General features: G+C 45.3%; 1 protein-coding gene across 1 annotated transcript in view; it reads right to left on the bottom strand.

Annotated features, from left to right (window-relative positions):
* LOC138249944 (amine oxidase [flavin-containing] A-like) overlaps positions 1 to 23,900 on the bottom strand; it is a 468,327-nt gene that overhangs the window by 254,044 nt on the left and 190,383 nt on the right. The window contains exon 3 of the mRNA XM_069204200.1: positions 4,372 to 4,509. Coding sequence (XP_069060301.1) covers positions 4,372 to 4,509 — 138 coding nt within the window. The remainder of the gene's footprint in view (positions 1 to 4,371; positions 4,510 to 23,900) is intronic.

The following is a 23,900-nucleotide window of genomic DNA, read 5'->3' on the forward strand; positions in this document are numbered from 1 at the left end:
ATAAAGACCAAAAAGTAGTTTTCTTCAGAGAGTTAATCCAGTGGATCATAGACTTTTACATGAGCATGTGAGCGAGGACTATGCAAATGTTCAGCATTGACTCCACAGCTTCAATACATTAGTGGGCAAGCTGAGACAGGGAAATGTTTCATAATCCTAACTATAACAGTATGTCACCAGAAAGTATCCTACAAACTTTCTTGCAGTGTTACTGTACCAACAGGACTGGCTGCCTACAACATCAAAGATAACAACTAACGGCTACTTGATTTTGCCTGTTGAACACAACATTAAGTCAGAGTTCAAGAAACTAACTGCAGACGTATGCCATGAAGTGCATTGTCTGTTGCACAAAAGTAAAATATTTATTACTGAAGACCTAAGCATGGTGTCTAGAGTATGCTTACCTTAATACACCATAGGACACAGAAAGATTTGAGATCAGACTATATTGTGGTGCTTTTCAGGAAACGTGGTTCTCTTTGGAAAACCAGTGCAACTCACACCTGTGAAAGGTGAAACAGTCTTTAAATAGTTAAGTCACAAAGACACCAGGAACAGCTATGGTAGTATTGCTAATGTGAACATCTGGTTGCATTCCAAATATGATGAATTGAGACAGAACATTAAGAAGGCTACCAACTGCTAGTATGGAGAAAAGCTGAACTAGATTCAGACTGCCACTGTGAGTGAAGCAGCTAAAAAATCTTTTTCTAGTAGGATTGCTGAAAAGTTGCATGGGGAACAGTTGTCAAGCCCATAACTCACGGAGTAAATGTAATCACCGAAGAAAAAGCTAGGGTTCTTGATTCTCACTTTATAGCAATTTACAAAGTTCAGTTCTGCTATGCTAGAGTCTCAATCCCAAGTAACTGCAGAAGTAAAAGCAGCTGATCAACTGGATATCGTGGCATAAACTGAGCTCTAGGTCAGAAGGCAGTAAAGAGTGTATAGTAACAGGAAACACGTGTTTAAAAAACAACACGGATAGGAAAATTGCTCCAGATGTGCATTAACTGTTGCATCATCTTGGAGGTACACTTGAGTAGAGCTAGGGTTGATGAAAGGAGAAATGGGATGCATTACACAGTTCCTTACATATGGAATTCATCCTACTACCCTTTGGCCAGGCACATGAGCAGAAAGTGGCAAGTTGAACTGCCAGACTAGCTTTTTAATAATGTGAGCATTTGAATAAACTACTTTCAATATGCCTCCCATGCCAGGGCTATCCGTAAGTCCCAAGAAGTCAGTGTAAAGTAAGCCATAGTGCACACTGGAGAAAAGGTTATTAAGGAAGAGACAGCCTACCTGTCCTTGTCCAAATTTATAACACTTCCAGACTAGTACCTGCTAGACTTTGATGAAAGCAAAGTCAGTGCAGAATTCAGCTGCCTGCAGCAGTATATTTTAATAAGTAGTCTGTGTGCTTTACATCTAGAAAAATATGCTATTCCAGTGTAAACCTACACTGTTACCAAACTGGAGTCTAGGCTATAAAAGTGTCTGAAGAAAAGTCAGAAAAGGGAACCCAATAAAGTAGAGAAAATTAGAAGGAAATGGTGATTAAAATCCAACTGGAGTTGACAGTTATGCAAATGTGACAATGAAAGTGCCATTTGTCTTACCATCAACCAATGATTGCTGACGTGGAAGATTAATCAATGCCTGCAAAGCTACTGAGGCTAGCTACAAAGACAACTGGAAACCAACAGAACGTTAGTGCCTAACTCAACATGCTCCATGAAACATGGTCTATGGTATTATAGAGGCAACAAAATAAGAACAGGAACAAGAAGATAGATAATAACACATCATGGCAACCAACTGCAAGAAAAAGACACTGCACTGTGTGGCCAGCTCATAAGTTCTCTGTAGGTAGACTCTTAACATAAACAGATGTAGGTCTTGAAAAGTTTTTCTACAAAAGAGTTATAAAGGACCTAGAAATGCAATCCGAATGTCTAACCAAAGACACAACCCAAAACATTCTGTGTGATACCTGCACAGATGAAATACAGATAAGCTTGAAAATAAGAGAAACAAGCAAGTTTCTCATGGTAATATTGTTGTGATACAATGAGAATAGGTTGAAAATGTGTAAAGAATCTTTTAATTTAAAACCCCATCATTCTTGTCAAGCAGGTCATTATCAATTCAGAATGCTACCTACTGCACATGAAGAATGGTATTGGCTGGACAGAGTGCAGTGATGCAACCAATGAAAAGAGACTGTTTGTCAAGGTAATCAGAACAATCTGCTGTTCTTGGAGCAGTTGATTTGAAAATAAGGGTTGTTAGGAAAGCACACAAAAGAATAGGAAATCACAGCCCAGCCCCAAAAATAGTAACATCCATTGTCATATGGCCACAAATTCTTAACTACGAAAAAGTGGACTAACATAGTGATTAAAATGAAGAAAGAAAAAAACAGATGCAGGGATGCGTAAAAGAAGAATCAAAATGTATGCATGCCAAACTTGGACAGAGCTTCAAGTAGTTTCACTGCTCGTTCCAAATATTGTATATGCTTTCATAATATTAATTACTTATGATGTTGGCCTTGTAAAGTATAATATCTATAGGGAGTTTGTTTTCCAAACCAAAGGATTACCCAGAAAGCGTGCTTTTTGTGATTTGCAGTAAATTTGCGGTGGAGCTGCAAATCTGCAGCAAAATAGTTTTAAAATTGCAATCTCCTATGCTTTTGCTTGAGGAAAAATAAACACCAACACACTCTGAGGTGGGCCAGGGTCCAGGGGGCGATGCATTTACATATTTAAGGAGGGGCGTGTGGCTTCTAGGAGGCCCAGGAGATCTAATTTCCCCTGGTCAGTGGTTAAATTAAAGTGGAGGGAGACTCTCTGAGGCTTTGGGGACTGCATCTGCCAGAGCCTATTCAAAATTAACAGGGAGGGGCATGCGCAGTGCTCCTACATGAGCCTGCAAAGTGCCCTGGAGAACCCACTCCCAGAACCAAAATTATTTAAAAGGAAAGGGGTTGTGCAGCCACTTCTCCAAGCCTCATAAGGCCCTAGGAACCCCAAGCCCCCCCCCAGGACTGCTATTCCCAAAAGGGGAAGTGGGGGCCCCATTCCTAAGCTTCTAAAGGCCCTGCAGACTCCATCCCACTGGAACGGCGTGTCCTAGGGAGGCTAGTCCTGGGCATACTCTCTGTGCTTGCAAGAATGTGGACAGGAAAAAAGATGTGAACTCACATTAAGCGGGAGCTGCAAAAATTCTGGTGCCAGGTGGGAGCTATACCGGCTCCCGCTGATTTCAGGTAGGGTGCAGGTAGAAAGCCAGCGGGCCGCGGGGGCCTGGTGTCCCACCTGCAGCCCCCACATTGTGTTTTGTGGGTGCCCCAGGCCCTATGGCCCATAAAGGCTTCGGGAAGGAGTCCATATGCCCCCCTCCATTACAGGGAAAATGACCCTGGATGATGGAGTCCCGGGGACCTGTCAAGACTCAGAGATAGGGGAAGTTGCACAACCCCTCACCTTAAAAAACCATACAAGATCAGGGGATGAGGTCCTTGAAATCTGTAAAATCTTGGACGGGTAGGGACCAGAGCTGTCTTAATGTTGTGAGGAGTTGCATGGAGTGCAGCAGTTCCCCAGCTGGAACGCTATGCTGTTCAGCAGGAGTGCGGAGCCTGTTTGTGGTTGATTATAGCCAATCCCTGCAGCCAACCCAATGTGCACGGATGAAGGCAGTGTGCGGATTGGGGTTGGCTGCCTGTAGGGATGCAGGGCCTGGCTGCTTGTGAGTTGGACAACCAGTCAATAGAATGTACTCATGGTCAATTGCTGCACCTTGTACATAAACACAATTTTACACTTTGTGCCCTCTACTGTGCAACCACTGAACACCAGGCACTTAAAATATATTAAAATATGCATTTCTGAAAAAACTGTACAACTGCTAACCATAAAACCAGTTGATAGCACATACATATGTTCGCATTGTGTACATTTGGATTCATCCACTCCTGAGAATGTGTTAATAATAGGCAAAATTAATTTTGCAGCAAATTACTGTTGATTTTGTTGGTAAAGTTTCCTGGCACTACCACTGAGAAGGAGAAATTTTAGAGCCAAATGAGAAAGTGGGAGCGTATCGCCTACAGGACCATTTCTGCAGACTGCAGTGTCAGAAACTGTTAGATAGGCCAAATCAAGCAGAATGAGGTGCAATCACTGTCAACGAATACCCTGACTGGAATCTGGTAATTGTAAACTTTCTACATTACAATGCTTTACTTGATTAGAATAAACCTAATTATGCAAACACCATATTCATGATTAGTAAATTCAACAGTGTTTCAATGGTAGAACACACTGATTTCCAAAAAGTATAATGAGTAATTACCTTAACATGCTGGATGACACGTTGAGTAGCATTCACTTTGTAGTTCTTTATGCCCAGCTCCTTGGCTACCCTTAGGATTCGATTCTGTGTTGGGCCAACGTAGGCTCCACCAACATCAACATACTGCACTTGTTTATTCTATGAAGAAAAGTTAACAAGTCATTAAGAGCCATTTGTATGAACACATTTTCCCATTGACACAGAATGGGGAAAACCCTTTGATACATCTGGCCCTAAGAGTCTAAAATAAATAACAATCCAGGTAAAACCTGCTTTAGAGAGGAACTAAAGAGATGTTGGTTTTTTGACATTTTTCGGCAATCCCAAGTTCACTTCAGCATCTAGCTTTCGATCATCATGCAGAAAATATGGCAAGATATATTTATCCTTTGGTTAAATGCAACAAAGTTACTGAAACTATAGATGTGAGGTTTGGTAAGCCACATTTACAAAAGTAATACTGTAATTAATATTTATGGATAGAATTCAACATAAGGCAAAAACTCTACTTTTGAAAGTCATCCATCACAGACATAGACACATTTAAAGCTATAGAGGACCAGGAAATATCTGTGATCCATGGTGGAATTTCAAATTCTTCTACAATATTTTGAATAAGACACTGATGCCCGATTCTTAAAGGGAATTCTCAAATCTGCACCCACAGCAATACAACTCCTCATTGGTTCAGACTTAAAATGTTCAACTTTCCCCTATTCAGATAACTCAGAAATGTTATGCTTAACTACATACAGCTTTCAAGGCATTATACTGAGCGAGTCACATTATTTTTTTAAAGATTGCTATTTCCCCAATGCTGATTTGTTCATAGTAAACAATTATGCTGTTGTGTAGCAATTTTAGTTATAGCTCCATGCACATTAGTTTAATACACTAGGCCGCTGGGCACCTTGACCTAGACATATTTTATTCAGCTTCACAATGTTATTTTTACAATAACCAGTTTTACTTTCTTGTTTTAATTTCTTCTATCTAACTGTTTTGCTTAGACCAGAACAGTGTTCTCGAATAACACATTCTTGATCACTTTGTGCTTCAGTCAAGGCTACAGTTTGGTACATTGCTGGTGAACGTGGTAGAAGTTTAGTCTCCAACATTCGTAGAAAATACACATCCTTACGTAGGGACATTTTCTTAGAACATTAGCTGTGTTATTACAAAAACACTTCCTAGTCCCATTACACGTTAAGAGGGAGATTCCAGCCAGGGAACCACAACTGTGTGCTGAATGCTTCGCTGCAGATGCTAACGCAGACTACAGGCCTTTGCTCAGGTATGAGGGTTGATGTCCTCTTGGGGGAACCTGAAAGGCAGGATTAGAGCTTAACATGCCGTGCTCAAATTATGATTCAGATAGAAATTAGTCCATCGACTTTAGTGGCAATATAATAGCATTATTCTTATGCTTCACTCTCATCGTCACCATTTTAATATTGTTATGTTGTATCGTTCTGGTTATTGCAGCTCACGCTTTGCTATCTAAAGTGCAGTCGTTTTTATTAAACCAGTCTATAAAACTTATACTGCTTTCATTGTCATTTATATATGAGACCGCATTGTGAATGAGAGAACCGGATGCGACCTGAGTGACCACGACTTCCCTAAGAAGTATGATATGTCATGCGCTCGGCTGCCCAATCATCTCTACCTTTCGGGAGAGATGAGGCACTGCTAGTTAGCCGGAGCAAAACCCGGATTTGGAGCGACCGCTGTCACCCACCGTGGGTCAGACTCAGTCTCCCACACTGTAGACGGTCTTGCTGCTCAAAATCCAGTAGTCTCATTAGAATAATGAGAGCCTACGCGACAATCCTACACTGAAAGGCAACATAAAGAACAAATGTACATCATTGTATCAAATGTATTTTTTCCCCATGGAAATATATTTTGACTCAGTGGAAATATCCCTATCCTTGCACCCCTCCAAGTATGGGGTTGATGCATTCCATTCACACCCTGGTGTAGTAAAGTTGTATGCACACGTTTGTGGGTATTCACATAATAATGTACTCTGATAGATTTTTCTAATCACAGATAACTCACCTTTAAAATGTCCCCAGGTACCAGACTAGATCCAATAGAATTTTAAGTATAGCACGCCGGTAAGTGGCACCATGAGCACTGACTCAGGCAGTGACAGCAGGGGATGATTATAAGCTCCACCCAAGCAAGCGGATATCAGTTCCTTCCTTTCCACGCCTTTGTACGTGGATCTGGAGGTAGATCACAAATCTGTTACTTCAAGAGTTTTTCTCAATTTTTTATTCAAGTGTGTAGGGGAGCATCTCCCATCCTAAAACTACAGGGTTTACATTTTGGAAGGACTGTTGCAAAGCGATGTCTGTGACAGATGCCCTCAAGGTGTGTCTCTGATATTTGGGTTTGAGCCACAACTCCAAGTCTTGTGAGGAGTGTGCCCTTGTGCATACAAACACAATCTGGGATGGTGAAGCCAAGTTGTACGTTGCCAAATAACACAGGAAACTGCATAAACCCTCTCCCGCTCAAAGTCCAGAGGGTGGACCCCTTCCTGCCCTAGAGACCGCTCCTGCAACAGGCCTTCATCATGGTCCAAGTCATTATGTAAGTCAAAGACCAAGAAGAACCATAAGAAGTACAAGCAGGGCTCATTCCAGCTTCACCACTCTGTTACTAAGAAGTTGTAAAGATGTCAAGATGCACCTCGTTCTTGCTTCGGGTCCACTGCTGAAGACCCAGTTCCGCAGCTGACCCCGATGCACTCCTAAGTTCCGGCATCGTCAGTGACGTCACAGCAGATTGAGGTGTTTGAGGATGCCATGTTGTGAATCTTTGCCATCCTGACAGCTTTTTCTGACGTGTCTTTGGGTCCCAGTGGTCTGTGGAGGCCTCCAGTCAGGTTTACATCTATGGATCTATCCTTGGCACTGTATGTCCCTCCTGAATACAGTTCCTGTTCAGCTCCAACCTTGTAGCTGACTGTAGGTCTGGGACAACGATCTATTCCATTTTCGGACTTGTTGATGGTAGCCTAGATGCTGGAGGAGGAAGCTGATCCTATTCCCCTGCCTGATTCTGACCCAAATCCGCCTCAGCCTCATCTGATGTCACACCCTAGAACAGTTCAAATGCGCCCAACCTTAGTTAATTCGGACGCTGACAAAACAGCAGCTATACCTATGAGTTGCCCTCCGGCATTGCAAGAACATTTTGAATTGGACTCTGATCAAAGTCAACCAGTTTTTGGTGATGATGGGGATGGATTTCCACCGCAATACACTGATAACTTTTATTTGGACCTACAGGAGACCAGTGGACTGGACACTTCCCCGGACATGGGTGGGGTTCTGCCCCTGGCCCTTCAATGGAAAAGACAACCTCATTTGCTGTAGCGATCAGACAAGTAGCTTAAGTCCTAGACTTGTAGTTATGACCTATTAAGGGAAAAATCAATGTCCTCATTGAAGTTTTACAGCCTGCCCAGACCTCATTGAGCTTTTGTTGCCATTCAACAAAAACCTGACAGACAACCTGGGTACCTGGGTTAAACCTTGCTCCAGCCCACCTGTGGACAGACAAGTAGCACTGCTCCACATACTTTCCAAGGGTGACACAGCTTTCCTGAAACAACACCATACTCTTGAGAGCCTGGTAGTTCAGGCATTTACCCTCAGGATTAATTCCAACTTATTCCTTACAACTCCCCCCTTCCACATACAGAGTTGAAGAGAATTGAGACATTCAGGAAATGGATGTGCTCCTTAGCTAGCCTCACCTTCAGTCAGCCAACATTCAGCTGCTTGTTGGGTAGGTAATCATTACCTACCCCATGCACTTCCATTGGACCGGACAGACATGCAGCGCTTATCCACCACTAGCTGGGCCTGGAGAAAGCTTGCTAGGATGCTGGGTGGGGGATGCTGTAATCTCCTGCAGTTTCATTGGCAAACAATGTTTGGCTTCCCATAACACAGAAGAAACTGGTCAAATGCATGTTAACAACTCATGCTTTACTTACATTTAAAGATATGTTCCCTGACGGATGTGTCTTCAGCAGTATGGAAGACAAAAGATTTTGAGACGCCACATACATGGACCACTTTGTGCTTTGACAGCAACAGAATGCATTGCGCACCCAGATCCCATTCTATCCTTTGGCCCCTGGCAATTGTACACCACTGACTTTAGTAATTAAGGATGCTGATGGAAGTAGATTACTCTCCAAATTATATTATACTTGTTTAAACCTCTTACCGGTGCGCGATTCGAAGATCAGAGACACATGGGAAATAGATTTGGGGCCTCCGCTAACTGATAAGATTTGTTATGCCTGCTGTGCACAGACATGTCTTATATCCTTTAACCACTGCCATAAACTCCCCTACCATATGTTCCTACGAAGAGCATATATCACACCATGGCACAAATTGACTCAACACCATCCTCTGACTGCTCGAAGTGCCACACAACTGCAGCAGACGTTGCCCACATGACTTGGACATGCAGTGGTATTGCATTTTTCTGAAGGGAGGTATTGGATCACCTTGCCATGAAGACAAACAATACATTTGAGCCCACTCCTCTACTGGCTCTGCTGGGGTATGTGCTAGACGTACACAACCAGTGCTTCACTTTGTAGCCATAGCATTACTACTGGCCAGAAGTGGATTTATTGAAGCTGGTGGAGGTATCTATGACGGTTCCCCTAAATGTCACGTTCAGCATTTCCCACTTGAGTGGGATGGGGGTTTCTGGCGTTTTGTTGATTTGGAGGTATTGCTGGATAGCTTCTCGGATTTCATTCCGGGTGTTTTCGTATGTGAGGAGTTTCTCAATGATTCACCATGGGAGGTTGGGTGGTCTGGGAATTTTGAGGAAGATCAAGATGGGTGAACGGTCAGACAGCAATGTAACTCACATGTCAATCTGTATGGTTGCTGGCAGGATTTGACGGGATGCTAGGAAGTAGTTTTGTGAAGCGAAGGTCTGATGTGAGGCTGAGAAAAAGGTATACGTTTTGGATGTGGGGTTACGTGATCGCCAGACATCAGTCAAGGCCATAGCTTTCAGCCACTGCAAGTCATCAGTCGAGAGGTTGATCTGTCAAGCTGTGGATGTGATACTATTTCCTAATAAGTGGATTAAAGTCCCCACTTATTAGGAAATCTTTATGTGGTAAAAAGTACTTGGCTAAGGGTGTGTGTCAAAGAAATATGGATCCAGAGAAGAGGGGTAGATGTGAGAATGAATTGATTTTCAGTGCTCCATGTCCCAGATTGAGCTTTGGAGGTGAAGTTGGTGTAACACAGCTAAGCTTTCTCTCGGACTTTCATCCACTGATGACCTGCAGACTTTGATCCGGGGGTTCGCCATGTCTGTGCATTACAAACCCTGTGCCTGGGTGTTTTATCAACATTGGTGGTTGAGTCTTCAGATAGGAAACTGAGGCCTAGAATAGACCAGGCATTCCCCATGGTGTGTATAGTTAGTGTTTCTTTATCCCACAGAGGTGAGTCAGAAGGGATGCTGCATCTATATTTGATGGCCTTTTCTCACATGAAGGAGGTGACCTCTTTGAGAGAGCGCCAATGTTAGAGCGTAAGGGGTGATAGGCCTTGGTATAGCCATACTTTTATGCCCTTGAAAAGGATGGGGCATGTATTTTTTGCTGCGGACATTGTGGCCTCTTTCTGTCTATAGTAGTGCACACAGGTCAATATTTCTTGTGGCATGCCTGGAAAGTGGGTCAGGTGCATGCTCTATGTGTGCGGTCGAGGATGGTTTCTGTGTTGGGTGGATTTGGGAGCAGTTTCTTGAAGAGGCAAGTGACATAACTTTCTAAGTTGCCTTTTTCTGCATTCCGAGGGACGCTTTTGATTCTGATGATCGAGCGGGTTGGGTTTCTCAGGTGGATGTGGAGATCGAAATTTTGTTCTTGAAACTCTAGTTGTACGTTATTGTCAAGTTCTTCCTTATTAGCATCATTTTGGTCTTCCAGAGTCACCACCTGCTAACCTAACTCTACCACAACTCGTTTGACATCCTTGATATCTCCATTATTGTATATTCTGTTTATATATCTGTATACGTTGTTGAAGCGGGTTTCCATGAACGATCCAGTGATTGGGGCATCCACTCCCTCCTGGTCTGTACTTGGCAGTGCAGTGTTTTGTGTTGAGTGATCATTCAGCAGAGGATCTCATAACAGGTTATCTTTTTTGGACGCTGCCTTGGAGAGCATGTCTTTTATTGTGGAGTCTTTCCTAGACCTTTGTTCCATTTGTTCCCACAGTAACTCCTACGGATGTCTTTTGAGGTTGTGTAGTGCCGCAAGATGATCCTGCAGAGGAGTGTTGGGGCCAGGTAGCTTGCTCGACACTGCTCAGTGATGGATTTGTGGCATGGGAACTTTGCTGTGCGTTAGTGTTGTGTCAGCTTTATGGTATAGCAGGGACGGCTCCTGGCCTCTGTCCATGTGGCGGCTCGTGCTGGACCTAGTGGTTAATCACAGCTCATTGTCTTTATGGCCGCTGGACCTGGCCGACTCTAACTGTGATTTGTTGGCATGTGTTCTTTTTTGAGGCGCATATGGGTGACATCAGCTCCACCCTTATGACTACATAAGAAAGTCATCTCCAGTGTGCCCAACGTCTCTTAGTGGTGTATCATTAATGGTGCATGCTGGTGATACCATCATATGTCCTTCTGTGGCTAGTGCTGTGAAGCAGCGGGTCCCGCAGATTCCTGGCTGCAGGTCTGGGCGCCCTAGAGGCTTGCGTGCTCTCCAGGAGTCAGAACCTTGGTGCCTAGTGCTGACCTGGAGCAGCCTTCGTTATACAGGTCCTGGATCCTTTTTGCAGGAATGGACTTACTGCTTCAGAGCGGCGATGCTCTCCACTGTACTCTCAGTAAGTGTCTGGCTGATTTAATTGGTGTGCTGTCCCTGCAGCGGCTGCCATGTTGAGAGAACGGCCTATAGTCGGGCCACCTTACCAACTGCTTTTTGGACCGTCAGGTACTTTCCACCCTCCAAGAGTGCTCTCCTTTGCAATTTAGTTAACCTGGGCGGTGGGAGGCAGCGGAGACTGCTTGCTGGTGTATTCAGACTGTGGATCAATGCAGTCGACCTCTTACTTGGTTGCCATCTTGGATACAGCTCCAAGCCCTTCCCTTAAGTAGAAAGTAGTCCCTCCCACATTTACTACTACAATGTATACTTACAAGTGAGGGGACTCTGAATTCCAGGCACAGATCGCAGCACAGAAAAAGATAAGATAGGCGGAAACTCCACACATATGTCTGTGAATAGCATTTTCCAGTACATTTGTAGTGCTGTTGTAGTACACAAAAACATACTACAAAATACAGTATGTGAATAGGCTCCATAGAATTCTCATTGATAGAGATTTTGTTCCAGCATCTTCGCCTATTTATTAAAGCCGCAAAATGAGAGTAACCTACTACACAGTCTTAGGAATGGGCATTTGTACATGCGCTATATCATATGCCAATGACAGCTTCATTTTTATTGAAAAAATATGAATACAGTTGTTGCTGCTATTTTTGGGAAAAAGGCTAATCATTTTGGTACTTATTAATATCTTTAAGTCATATATGGGTACAGGAGATGGGGAAAGTTGCCCTTTCCTCCATTAACATAGACTCTGTGAGTTCTCGGACAGTAAAGTACGATTTGCTCCCTGTTAGATTTGGCATCCTTGGTGTGGTCTCCCCTAACCTGTTGCCTCTGTTTCCCAGGTTGTTGATTAGTGCTGGACTCTGTTTTTGCTGTTTTTGTTACTCCGGGCACTTTACAATTGCTATCCGGTGATAAAGTGCAAGTGCTCCTATATAAAATGTGTATGTAATTGGCTTTCCATGATTGGCATACTTGATTTACTGGTAGGTCCCTATTACAGTGCACTAGAGGTGCCCAGGGCCTGTAAATCAAATGCTACTAATGGGCCTGCAGCACTGGTTGTGCCACCCACATGAGTAGCCCTGTAATCATGCCTCAGACCTGCCACTGCCGTGTCTGTGTGTGCAGTTTTTAAACTGCCAAATCAACTTGGCAAGTGTACCCACTTGCCAGGCCTAAACCTTCCCTTTTCTTACATGTAAGACACCCCTAAGGTAGGCCCTAGGTAGCCCCATGGGCAGAGTGCAGTGTATGTTTAAGGTAGGACATATAATAATGTGTTTTATATGTCCTGACAGTGAAATATTGCCAAATTTGGTTTCCAATGTTGCAAGGCCTATCTCTCTCATAGGTTAACATGGGGGCTACCTTTAAATATGATTAAAGCGCAGATTCCCTTTGGGAGCACATAGACATGTGGAGTTTGGGGTCTCTGACCTCACAATTTAAAAATACATATTTTAGTAAAGTTGTTGTTGAGATTGTGTGTTTGAAAATGCTACTTTTAGAAAGTAGGCATTTTCTTGCTTAAACCATTCTGTGACCCTGCCTGTTTGTGGATTCCCTGTCTGGGTCAGTTTGACAGTTGGGCTGTTTGCACCTCTCTCTACACAGTAACACAAAGGGAGCTGAGGTGTAGCCTGCAAATCCTGATGAGCCATATGTGCTAGGAGGGAGGGGAGGAGTGGTTACTTACACCTGAAAGGGCTTTGCCTGCCCTCTCACAATGCAGTCTCCAACCCCCTGGTATGTGTCTGGGGCCTGGCCTAGGCAAGGCAGGATCTCACAAACAAGGGAGACTTTCCTTTGAAGTAGGCCTACTTCAAAGACCAAAATGGGTATAAGGAGAGCACCCAAACCCCTGAAAACGTAGATCACTTCTGGAAATCAAGAGGAACCTCTGCCCGGAGAAGAGCTGAAGAGCTGAGGAGAAGTGCTGCCCTGCCTGTGACTGTGCTTTGTGGAGCTATCCTGCAGTTGCTGTTTCTGCCTGTGCAAGGGGACAAAGATTGGACTTCGTCGTGAATTCCTGCTTGTGAATAAATCTCCAAGGGCTAGTCCTGAGCTTGCCTCCTGTTGTTCAAGTCTCAGGGCCATCAAAGACTTCCCCTGCCCCCACCTGGACTCTCTGCTGAGACTCCTGCCCTGCCAAGTGGTGCCCTACCCAGTTCCTGGGGCCTTCAAGGGTGAAGCTGGCAGACCAAGACTGAAAATACACGCACAGACCACCTTGCGGGGACAATTTTAAATGCACCTTCCGAGATGCAGCTGAGAAATGACGCGCCCCCGGCTCAGCGGCTGAAATTTATGCTCCACCTGCATCCCGGCTGGAAGATCGACGCACGCGACAGGAGAAACAACGCGCAACACCAGCTGACAGAGGCTGATCACGTCGCAACCCACATAGCACGGTTTTTCTGATATTGTGAGGCAGGATTTTTGACGCAACATCGCTGGGTGCGGAAAAACGACGCAAAGCCTGCCCAGCCCCGAGGTGCCTGTCAGGGTCTTCGCATCGCTCTCCTGCGGAGAGGAAAAACGCTGCACGCCAACCCGACCGGAGGAGGAACGACACATGGTCTCGCTTGTGAGCGAAAAATCGATGCATCGCTGGCCTTTTCCAATGCACACTCACCCGTGCTGTGTTATTTTGACGCAACCCAGGTACTTTTTCACGCTAACAGCGTTAGCACTGTTTTCTAAGGATTTAAGACTCTTTTTGCTTTTTAAATCATAACTTGACTTATATTTGGTGGATTTTTGTTGTTTTGGTCTTGTTTTGTATATATAAATATTACCTATTATTCTAAACCTGTGTTGTGTCATTTTGTAGTGTTTTCACTGAGTTACTGTGTCTTGGTACAAATACTTTACACCTAGACTCTGAAGTTAAGCCTGCCTGCTTGTGCCAAGCTACCAAGGGGATGAGCGGGGGTTAGTTAAGGGTGATTCTCCTTTACCCTGACTAGAATGAGGGTCCTTGCTTGGACAGGGGGTAACCTGACTGGCAACCAAAGACCCCATTTCTAACACTCCCACTGTGGAAGGCTGATGATTGCTCACAGTAGGTGTCTGAAATCATAATTGGAGAGTCATATAGTATGTCTGCCATCACACCTGTCCAAAAACAGTACATGTCTGTCTGCAAACAGTACACGTTAGATAATAACCCAATACAGGAATTGTGTATATTTAAATCAAATTATACACCCGATTACTCTGGGGAAACCAATTACTTGACTTCCTAAGTCGTTCAGAAAAATATATGAACCTCATCCCTGTTCTATTAAAAATCTAACTGATAGTTTGTGTTAATGTTGGTGTTGGCTAGGGAACCTCTGTGCATGTATTACAGTTAGTGTAATTTGAGTTAGTCCTAAATGGTAAGAATTTGGTGGGGGGAATGAGATTCTAGTTGATGCTCTGTATAACGTCCATCAACACTCTGCAAAGGGTTGCATGTCTTGAAGAGTGAACATGTAGAGTAGCACAATCCTCCTACACCTTTACTTGGTCCTTTATTACATCCCCTATGGTCGTCATATGAGTCAGGAGTGCCATCTATTACAACTGTCATTATAGAAGCTTTCCCAAGAAACCTTAAATTGAATATGGTTGCCTCTAGATAAGTGTGGATCATTTTCTGTGCCATGTAGCTCAGGCTGTGATTAGTAGAGACAAAGGATTGTGAAAGTGTCCATCTCTGGTAACTGGTAACGCTAGGTGTCAAGGATTATTCTAATCTTAAATGGATAGATATTGCTTTATAGATTGATAGACACTGCAAGGAGAGTGGGTCTTGTAAAGGCATGGAATAGCCCAAGGTTAGACTGACATACCCTGCAGCCTGAGTGAGTTCTGCATGGGAGAGAACTGAATTCTAACCAGCAGCCACATTTAGAAATTATTTACATTTGTCGGAGTAATATGAGGTATCTGAACATACTAGGAATGGGTTACCCCTTAACTAAGATCAGTCTGCCCTGTATTGAAAAAGAAATGAAGGGAAAACTCTCCGCATTTCAGAAACAGAGCAAGTCCCACCGGGCCTGTTAAAAAGATGGGTCATAAAGACATAGACCCAAATGAGAAGGGCTTTTACAACCATAAATGGCTATAATTATGCTTCACTGCTTTCCACAAAAGGATGTCTGTCATGCTTAAATAGTTACCACCGTGTACGTCTCTACTACAAATGCTTAGAATTCTGCTGTAGTAAATACCACCAAACAATGGTGAGTAGGGACACTGTTGAACAAGTTACTAATCTTTGGTAATGCTCTTTTAGATGGCTATTCCATCCAACCGCAGGTTCCTCATATTCAGAATGTACCCAGGTGCCAGAATAGATCAAGAAGATTTTTCGGCCTAGCCCTGCGCATTCATAGAGGGTGTTGTGTGATTGTGCTTCAACGCTGTACCACCCTGGAAGTGATGACTGAAGTCACATATAAGCACCACTAAAGCGTGCTGATGTCTGCTTCTTGCTATGCACTGTCTGTGCCTTCAGATGCGAAGCCAAAAACCCATTAACTGTAGTAGTGCACAGGTCGATAATTTGGGACCTTTTTATATGGAAAAGAGAACATTCCACAGAACGGGAGGTGGAAGGGTGGTGACGAATCTGGATACATTAACCACCAAAAAGAGCTTTGCCGAAGGTAAATAACTTCTGATATATACTTCTAACCAGAGATTCCTCACCTTTAGAATAGTTATTACAGAAGTACCTTCCCAGATGGTGGGACTGTGGAATGGCTCAGACCAAAAAAGGTCTGCACGACTGAATGTCCTTCTGAAGGCTGTTTCCTGGACTACGCATAACAGATCCTAATGCAGAAAAATATCCACCTGAAAAAGTACTTTTCTGCACTGCCTTGACTTTCTTAACCCCAAAGAACTCCATAAAGAGCTGACTGTCTACCAGATGGGCCTTGGTGTGATTGCTGTCAAAACTCAGTGCTCCTTTGGGATTCAAATAATGGAGTCTCTCATCTCCTCTTCCTTTGGGAAATGAGGTGGAGCAAAGAATGTAGGAAGTTGGATGGACTGTCTAACATGAAAGGGAGTCACAACTTTCAGTAGAAAGGCCATTCTAGGCCTCTGCACCAGTTTCTCATGAAAGAAGGAGGTAGGCGGTGCTGGACTGAAAAAAGCCTGAAGGTCACTCACATGGTGAGCTGAAGATATAGTGATGAGAAAAATCATCTTTAGAGTCAGGAGATGCTAAGGGCAGCTCTGCATCAGCTCCAAAATGCCATACATAACAAAAGTGATGACCAAATTATGATCTTACTGTTGATCATAAAGGGTTGAGGAGGAACAAATGAGGTAGGCCATTAAGAAATTGCATCACAACATGTGATTTGAACAAGGAGAACTGGTCTGGTAAATTTGAGGACTTAATTGGTTGACAAATAACCCAATTAGCATTGCCCACTGCAAGATCTTGCTGGGCCCAGTGCTTGGTCTGTGCTTGTTGTTGTCAAGGTGCTGGGCACCTGCACTTTTTTTTTAGGGCCAGCACTTATTTTTGTGCCTCAAGCATTTACTGCGAGCAAAAGACACATATGGCAAAGAAAGAGGAAGACAAAAACTGAAAAACCTCACAATAGGGGAAAGCAAAAATCTGCAGGAGTGAGCTGAAGGGGCAGGGAGTGGCTGTAAATGGACTGAAGTGACCTGAGGGGGCTTCAGGATTAGGCTGCCTCAGTATTCCATGTTCGCACATGTAATTGCAGCAGACGCATGTTTAAGAGGAGGGCTTTGGGCACTGGCCATCTTATTTACAAATTAAGTGCTGGCTGGCCCAAAGACAAACCAAACAACACATCTGATAATTTGGCCAACAATGGGTCCATGTTATTGGTGCCACACCAAGGGACAAACTTGTCCCACCATTTGACATAGACTTTGTCGAAGGACACCTAACCGCAAGGATGAAATCCTTTACTTTGTGAGGAAGATCAAATGCAGTCAACTGCCACTGCTCAGTCTCCATGCATTGAACAGTAGTTTTCACAGGCTAGAGTGCAAAACCCTGTCCTGTGACAGAAAATCGTCTCTAAGTGGCAGCCTGATCTGAGGACAGATTCTCATGCCCAGAAGTTCGGGTGCAATACTCTACAGGCCGAGTCCAGAGCCTATCATCGGCCTGGTGGTTCCTGATCTTCTTCAGCACATGGTAGTGATGGGAAGGCATGCAGGAGTCCTGTGCTCCACTTTAAGCAGAGTGTGTCTCCAAGAGAGAGTCTTCTGAGAACTCAGTGCACAAAATTGCTGACACTGCACGTTATCAGCAGTGGCAAAGAGAATGAGCCAGGGTGCTCCCAATTTGTTAGAAATCACCCTATACCACTGCCTGGTGTTACTGCAATTTGCTAGGTGTTGCCAGATAACTTTGTCTGTCCTGGCATTTAAAGTTTCCACTAGGTTGTGAATGATGAGGATAATGTCTGACGATTCAACCAGTTCCGGAGGTGAAAGGTCTCCTGGACCAGTGTTCAGGACCCCACTCTGCCCCCTTGTGGGTTTTAATACCATTTGATGGTGGTGTTGTATGTGAAGACCTGAACCAACCTACCCTTTATAGACAGTAAGAAGGCTTTCAAAGCCAAGCAGATGGCCGCAACTCCAATAGATTGATGTGGAGATAGTCTTCGGGAGACCAAAGTCTCGTAATCTCCACCTATCCCAGATTACCTTCCCAACCCAGCAGCAATGCATCTGTCGCCACTGTCAGCTCTGGGTAGACAAAAATAGGGGTCTGCCGCTGGTCCAATGGTATTCGAGCAGACAGCACTGCAGAACTTTTGCAGTCTCCTCCTAAACCTGGATGAAATTGGACAGGTTCCTTTGGTGCTGGGCCCACTGAGACTTCAGATCCTGATGCAGAGCCTGCATGTGCCATCTGGCATAGTTGACGAGCAAGATACCGGAGGCTAAGAGGCTACAATGCCTCAAAGCTACGCTCTCTGAAACCCAGGATCAAGGTTAAAACATCAGTGTCATAGCCCAAATGTCTTGGATTTGCTGATCCAGTGCAAGGCTCGATTACACACACTATCCAGGATTGAAGGGAGCCTCTGGGAAGGAACACAGTGTGACGTTGGCACATTGATAGCGATCCCAACTATGTCAAGGAGTTTGCCATCATCTGGGTTTTTTTCCACAATTGATTGTGGTGTGCCTGCCTTCAATAGCCAGTTATTGGGGTAGGGCAAGACTGGTCTACCTGACCTCCAAATGTATGCTGCGACTACCACCATTATGTTTGTGAACACCTGTGTGGCATTAATGAAGCCAAAGTGAGCAGTACAATATGTACTTGGTAAACTGAGAGCCCAAATCCAATAGCATAAAATATCAGAGATACAGATAGTGAACGGACACTGCACCATCACAGATAAATGCATAGTGCTTGAGTTTGAATGCTTCTACACACTCTCCATTCAGCAGAGGAGACAAAGGTGAAAGAGGTGAATGCACCCCTCTCCGAAGCCAACACCACTAACCTGCCCATACAAGAAGTGCATGCTCGTGAAGCAGACATCCAGGTGGAGAAAGCACTTGCCGTCATAAGAAAACTCCAACCTGGCAAAGTCTCATGGCTTGATGGACTTACCCCTTCATTCTACAGAACGTTTGGCTCCCAGCTGGCCCCCATTCTTACTGGCTTCTATAACTCATTCAGAGAACCAGGCTTGCTCACTGACACAATGTGTGAAGCAGTCATCACGCTGATACCTGATCCAGGGAAAAACTTAACCCTATGCTCCTTCTATCAACCCATATCCCTCCTCCATGTCAATGCCAAGCATTTCACAGCATACTGGATTCCTCTTTCAACCCATATATGCAAGGCCTCATAAATTCATATTAAACTCACAAAAGGTATGGCAGTTAGATAGTCGGCTCACCTTCGCCCAAGTTGGTATTCCCAATCTCGTGAACAGAAAAACAAAAAGCCTAGGTTTTTATGGACTGAAAAGCCTCACCCACTTGCCCGTAGCATGCTTCATCATTGACCAGTCCACCCCAAGGGCAAGGGAAAATAGAATATCTCCTTATCATGTATAAAAGATGGATTTATAGTATAGTCTACTATAATGCACATCCGGAGAGTAACTGTAACCAGTGAGTAAGAAAATCAAGTCCCTGTTGATGCGGGTAAAAGGCACTCTGGTGTACACTGTTTGGGCTTGCGAATGATTGCTGCCCTTTGGGAGGGGGGTCCTTAGGTGTTTGGGATGGAAACTATCCAAGGATCCCAGATTCACACTTCTTCACGTCACAACCAATACTGATTGCAGTGGATATCATCCAGCTTAAATGTAGATCAGACTGGTTGCACCCAAAATAGACACTGCTAAAGCATGAAAAAGCATGGACCTTCACCCTTGGAAGGAATGAAGACAGGTTTAGACTGCTGGGAGATTCCCATTTAGGCAGACAGAGGGTGCCCACAGAAACATTACAAAATATGGCCCGAGTTGTGTCAATACAGGATAATTATACTTGAGGTGCACGGGGATTCATCCCTTACTCTGGATGATGAAATTCAGGCCTATGGAGATTCTGTGCCTGTGTGAGAACCAAGGGGGGAGGGAAAGTTGGGAGGTTAATGGTGGTGTATTGGGTATTTATTATATGATCACCAGGCTGTTTCTTCTGTGGGCAACATGCTGTTTCATTATGAAGTACAACTACATGATTGCTATTTTGTTAGTGAACAATAAGTCTGAGATAAAATCAATACTAAGGGGGTCATTTTGACCTCGGCGGTCTTTTTTAAAGACCGTCGAGGGACTGCAGTGCGGAAGACCGCCAGTGTTGGCGGTTTGGCGGTTTGCCGCTTGGCCTATTATGACCGTTGGCAGCTCTCCGTCCTTTTACGGACGGAGAGCCGCCAACAGCCATACTGGCGAGAAGCGGGGAAGTGGAAGTTGCTCCACCGCCACGCCAACAGAACACCGCCCAGCGAATCACGTCCTGTGATTCGCCGTGGTGGTGTTCTGTTGGCGGTGTGGTGTCGGCGGAGTTGCCCATGGCTCCCGTCTCCTCCCGGAGGATCGTCAGACCAGGTAAGTCGATCGTCCGTGAGGGGAGGGGGTAGGGGGGTATTGTGTGTTGTGTGGGTGCATGGGTGTGTGCGTCTGTGTATGTAGAGGGGGTGTGTGAGTGTGTGTATGCTTGCGGGGGTGTTGTGTGTATGGAAATGAGTGCGTGTATGTCTGTGGGTATGTCTGTATGGATGTGTACGTGTATGTTTGAATGTGGGTGTGTGTGGATGTAGGCCTGTATGTCAGCATGTGTGCGTGTAAGTGTGTAGGTGGTGCCTGCGTGCGTGTCGTGTGGGTATGGGTGATGTGCTGTTGGGGGTCGGGGTGGGGAGGGGGGCCCTGCCACCTTTGGGGGCTGGGAGGGGTGGTGGGGGGGTAGGGGAGGGAGTCGGGTGGGGGAGACCCCTATCAGTGCCAGGGAAGGAATTCCCAGGCACTGATAGTGCTTACCGCCATGGATTTCATGGCAGTTCAGACCGCTGTAAATCCACGGCGGTAAGCCGGGTCAAAATACCGCCAGCCTGTTGGCGGTCTTACCGCCGGTTCTCCGCCTTCCGCCAGGGTCATAATGACCCCCTAAGTCCTGTAAGTTTGTAGCCCATGCTAAGGCGGAAGTGACACAGCCTGTGGGATAAACAGAGCACTTAGCCCTGTTAACGGTGAACCCCAAAAATCTTCTGAATATATGAAGTATTTGAGGACCCTTTGTCCGGACTTTCGAGAGTCATCTAAAAATACAAGGACGTTGACAGTGTACAACACAGTTCTATCTGAGAAACCCAGAACTCATTCTAGCCCTCTGACCAGTGCAGCTATCCTCAGCCAACCCACCAGGGTTCAATCACAATGGCAAATAGCTGGGGTGATAGAGGACATCCCTGCCTTATTCCCCTTTGTACTTGGAAAATATCAGTGAGGATGCCTCCCACTCTCTCCCGAGCTGTCAGATTGGTGTACAATAGAAAGACAAAACTGAGAAACCTAGGACCAACATTCTGTTTGTTCAGAAGGAGAAACAGGTAGTCCCAGTATACACAGTAAAAAGCCTTGTGGAAATCATTCAGTTAAGGCCAAAGAATTGTGGGCTTCATGGATGTTGTTTCTAGTAGTGCGATGATGCATGAAGCCTGATTGAGCCGGGTGAACCAGGGAGTATATGACTGGTAACAGGAGAATGGCAATCACTTTAGTCCAGATTTTAACTTCGATTTTCAGAAGGGCGATAGGGAGATATAAGGGTCAACGGTCAGGAGTGTGTCCAGGTTTGGTTATGATCACAATTTCTGCCAAGTAAAGATCAGGGGGGAGCATCCCTGTCTTCTGGGCCACTGCAAAAACCTCAGAAAATGGGTCATGGAGCTGAGCCCTATATGTTTTGAAAAAGTCAGCAGGGAATACCTTAGGGCCCAATGTTGCCAGACCAAAGTTGTACTAAGGCATCCACCAGTTCCTCCCTTGTAATGCCCCCTGAGAAAGATAATAACCTCTGTCATCAAAGCGCAGGTGGGGAGGTCTACAGCAAACTTCCATATGGCAGTCAAGTCTGATGCATTTGGTTAGGGGAGAAAAAAGTTGTCCAGTAGGATGTAAAGAATTGGGAAATACTGGCATCACCTCTTACCCTCTTACCTTCTGTATCAAAAATATGGACAGTGGGTTCATGAAGGGCAGTGTTAGTGCAGAGCAAATAAAAGGTTTTATTAACTTTATCTTCCCACTGGTGGATATGTCTTTGCCTAACGAGCCATGCCATTCTTGCCTTGTCAGCAGCGTTTGTTGGAGATTCGCCTAAGGGCTGCAGGTGAGTGGGAAACATCTTCCTCTTCTAGATTGCGTGTCTCGATATTGCTCACTTACTATTGCCTTTGTCTGTGTCTGCCTGTTAGGTGGCTGATAATATCTCTCTGCCAAGTGGCCTGAAGTGCCTCCAAAAGTAACCCCGGGGAGGCAATCAAGTCTTTGTATACTACACAATAGTGTGTCTTGGTCGCAGCCACCATGCACCAAGGCACGATCCTGGGCTTTGCCTTTCCAGGTCTAGATGCAGCATTAACTCCACGGGTGAGTGATCGGATATACCCCCAAAGAGAATGCATGCATTTACCACCCCTTTAGACTCACAGTACGCTAGAAGGAGCTATACTAGTCAATAGGACATTTTATGCACTACGGAGTGGAAAGTTAAACATTGTTCCTGGGGGTGTAGGGCCCTCCATATATCTGAAACACCCAGAGCCTCCAGGAGTGAAAGGCCACATGACCTTCGTCCATCCCCAATCAAAATACCCAGTCTCCAGCCAACCACCCTATTAAGGTACCCTCCAAGAATCCACAGCCTGCAGTAACTCTTGCCACCAGTGCCCCCTACAACTTTATGAACATCCAGAGACACTGTTATGGGTCAGCTACACAGGAGCTCCAATATTGCTACGTCTCTGCTCCAATTGTCATGCCAGAACGTTGTCACCTACATGGGACAGAGAGCTATGAATCAATATGGCCTCCCCCGGTCCTCTTGTGAAGCCCGTATGGAACACTTTCCCCCCCCAGGGATGATCGAGGTTCATGGACAGCTTGCAGAATGAAGTCCGTCTAGTCCTGGGGTGGATCACCGTATTGCAAGAGAAGCTCCCTATCCGGGGCAGCAGTGGGCTTAGTGAATTTGCTGAATTTGCTGATGCATCCTTGTAAGGCTTGGGTCCCCTGGTACTTGTCTTTCCACATGGTGTTACAAGTACCATAGATGCAGGCCACCAGTGGAGGGACACCCCCCAAGGAGCGATAGAGCTGCCACTTGCTCTTGACCACCAGTAATGGTTGCAGCAATGTGGCTTGCACATGACATCAGTGTGGACCCAGAATAGTGCACAAGTGGCTGTTCCCCCCCCCCCCATAAAGCAGATCTCAGTCGCCTACAGGGCCTTCCAATATAAGTATCGGACGTGTACAGAGTGGGTTGATGAGGATATGGGATCAAAGTTCTCCCCTGAGTGTGGCTCGAGGAAGGCTGGGGAGAGTAACAAGATGACAGCCCATGCACCCACAATCAAAGTTGCCTCTGGTTCGAGGGGTATGCCATAATTGAGGGCAGACAAGGAGGTGGGCTAAAAGGAGAACAGTTCAGCCAGGGTATGATTTGTGCATTTGATCAGTGAGGCCATGCCATCCAACCCCTCGTCTGCCTCGCTGTCAATAACGGAAGACACGTCATCCACACTCCTCCAGTTCCAGTCTTTTTGGGGACGAGTCGCACCATGGATTGGGTTCCTCCATGACTGCCAGCTTGGAAGAGGTGGGGAGAAAAGGGCAGCTCACCTTTCCCTTTTCTGTGGCGCAGTTCACGTAAGCCATTCAGTCCGAGTCCTCTTGTGACCCCTTGTGCCAACTGAGGCACTCTAGATCGGTTCTGGGCAGTTGTATGGTGGCTCTGAGTTCACAGCAAAATGACCAGTTTGCCAGGAACCCCTGTCCCACAGGCAAAGTCAGATTAATGGTGGAGTGGTGGGAGAGCTCAGCAGAGTGGCCGCCCTGTTTGACTTTGTTTAAGG

This window comes from Pleurodeles waltl, chromosome 8 (genome assembly GCF_031143425.1).
Source record: "Pleurodeles waltl isolate 20211129_DDA chromosome 8, aPleWal1.hap1.20221129, whole genome shotgun sequence".
In the NCBI taxonomy this organism is placed as follows: domain Eukaryota; kingdom Metazoa; phylum Chordata; class Amphibia; order Caudata; family Salamandridae; genus Pleurodeles; species Pleurodeles waltl.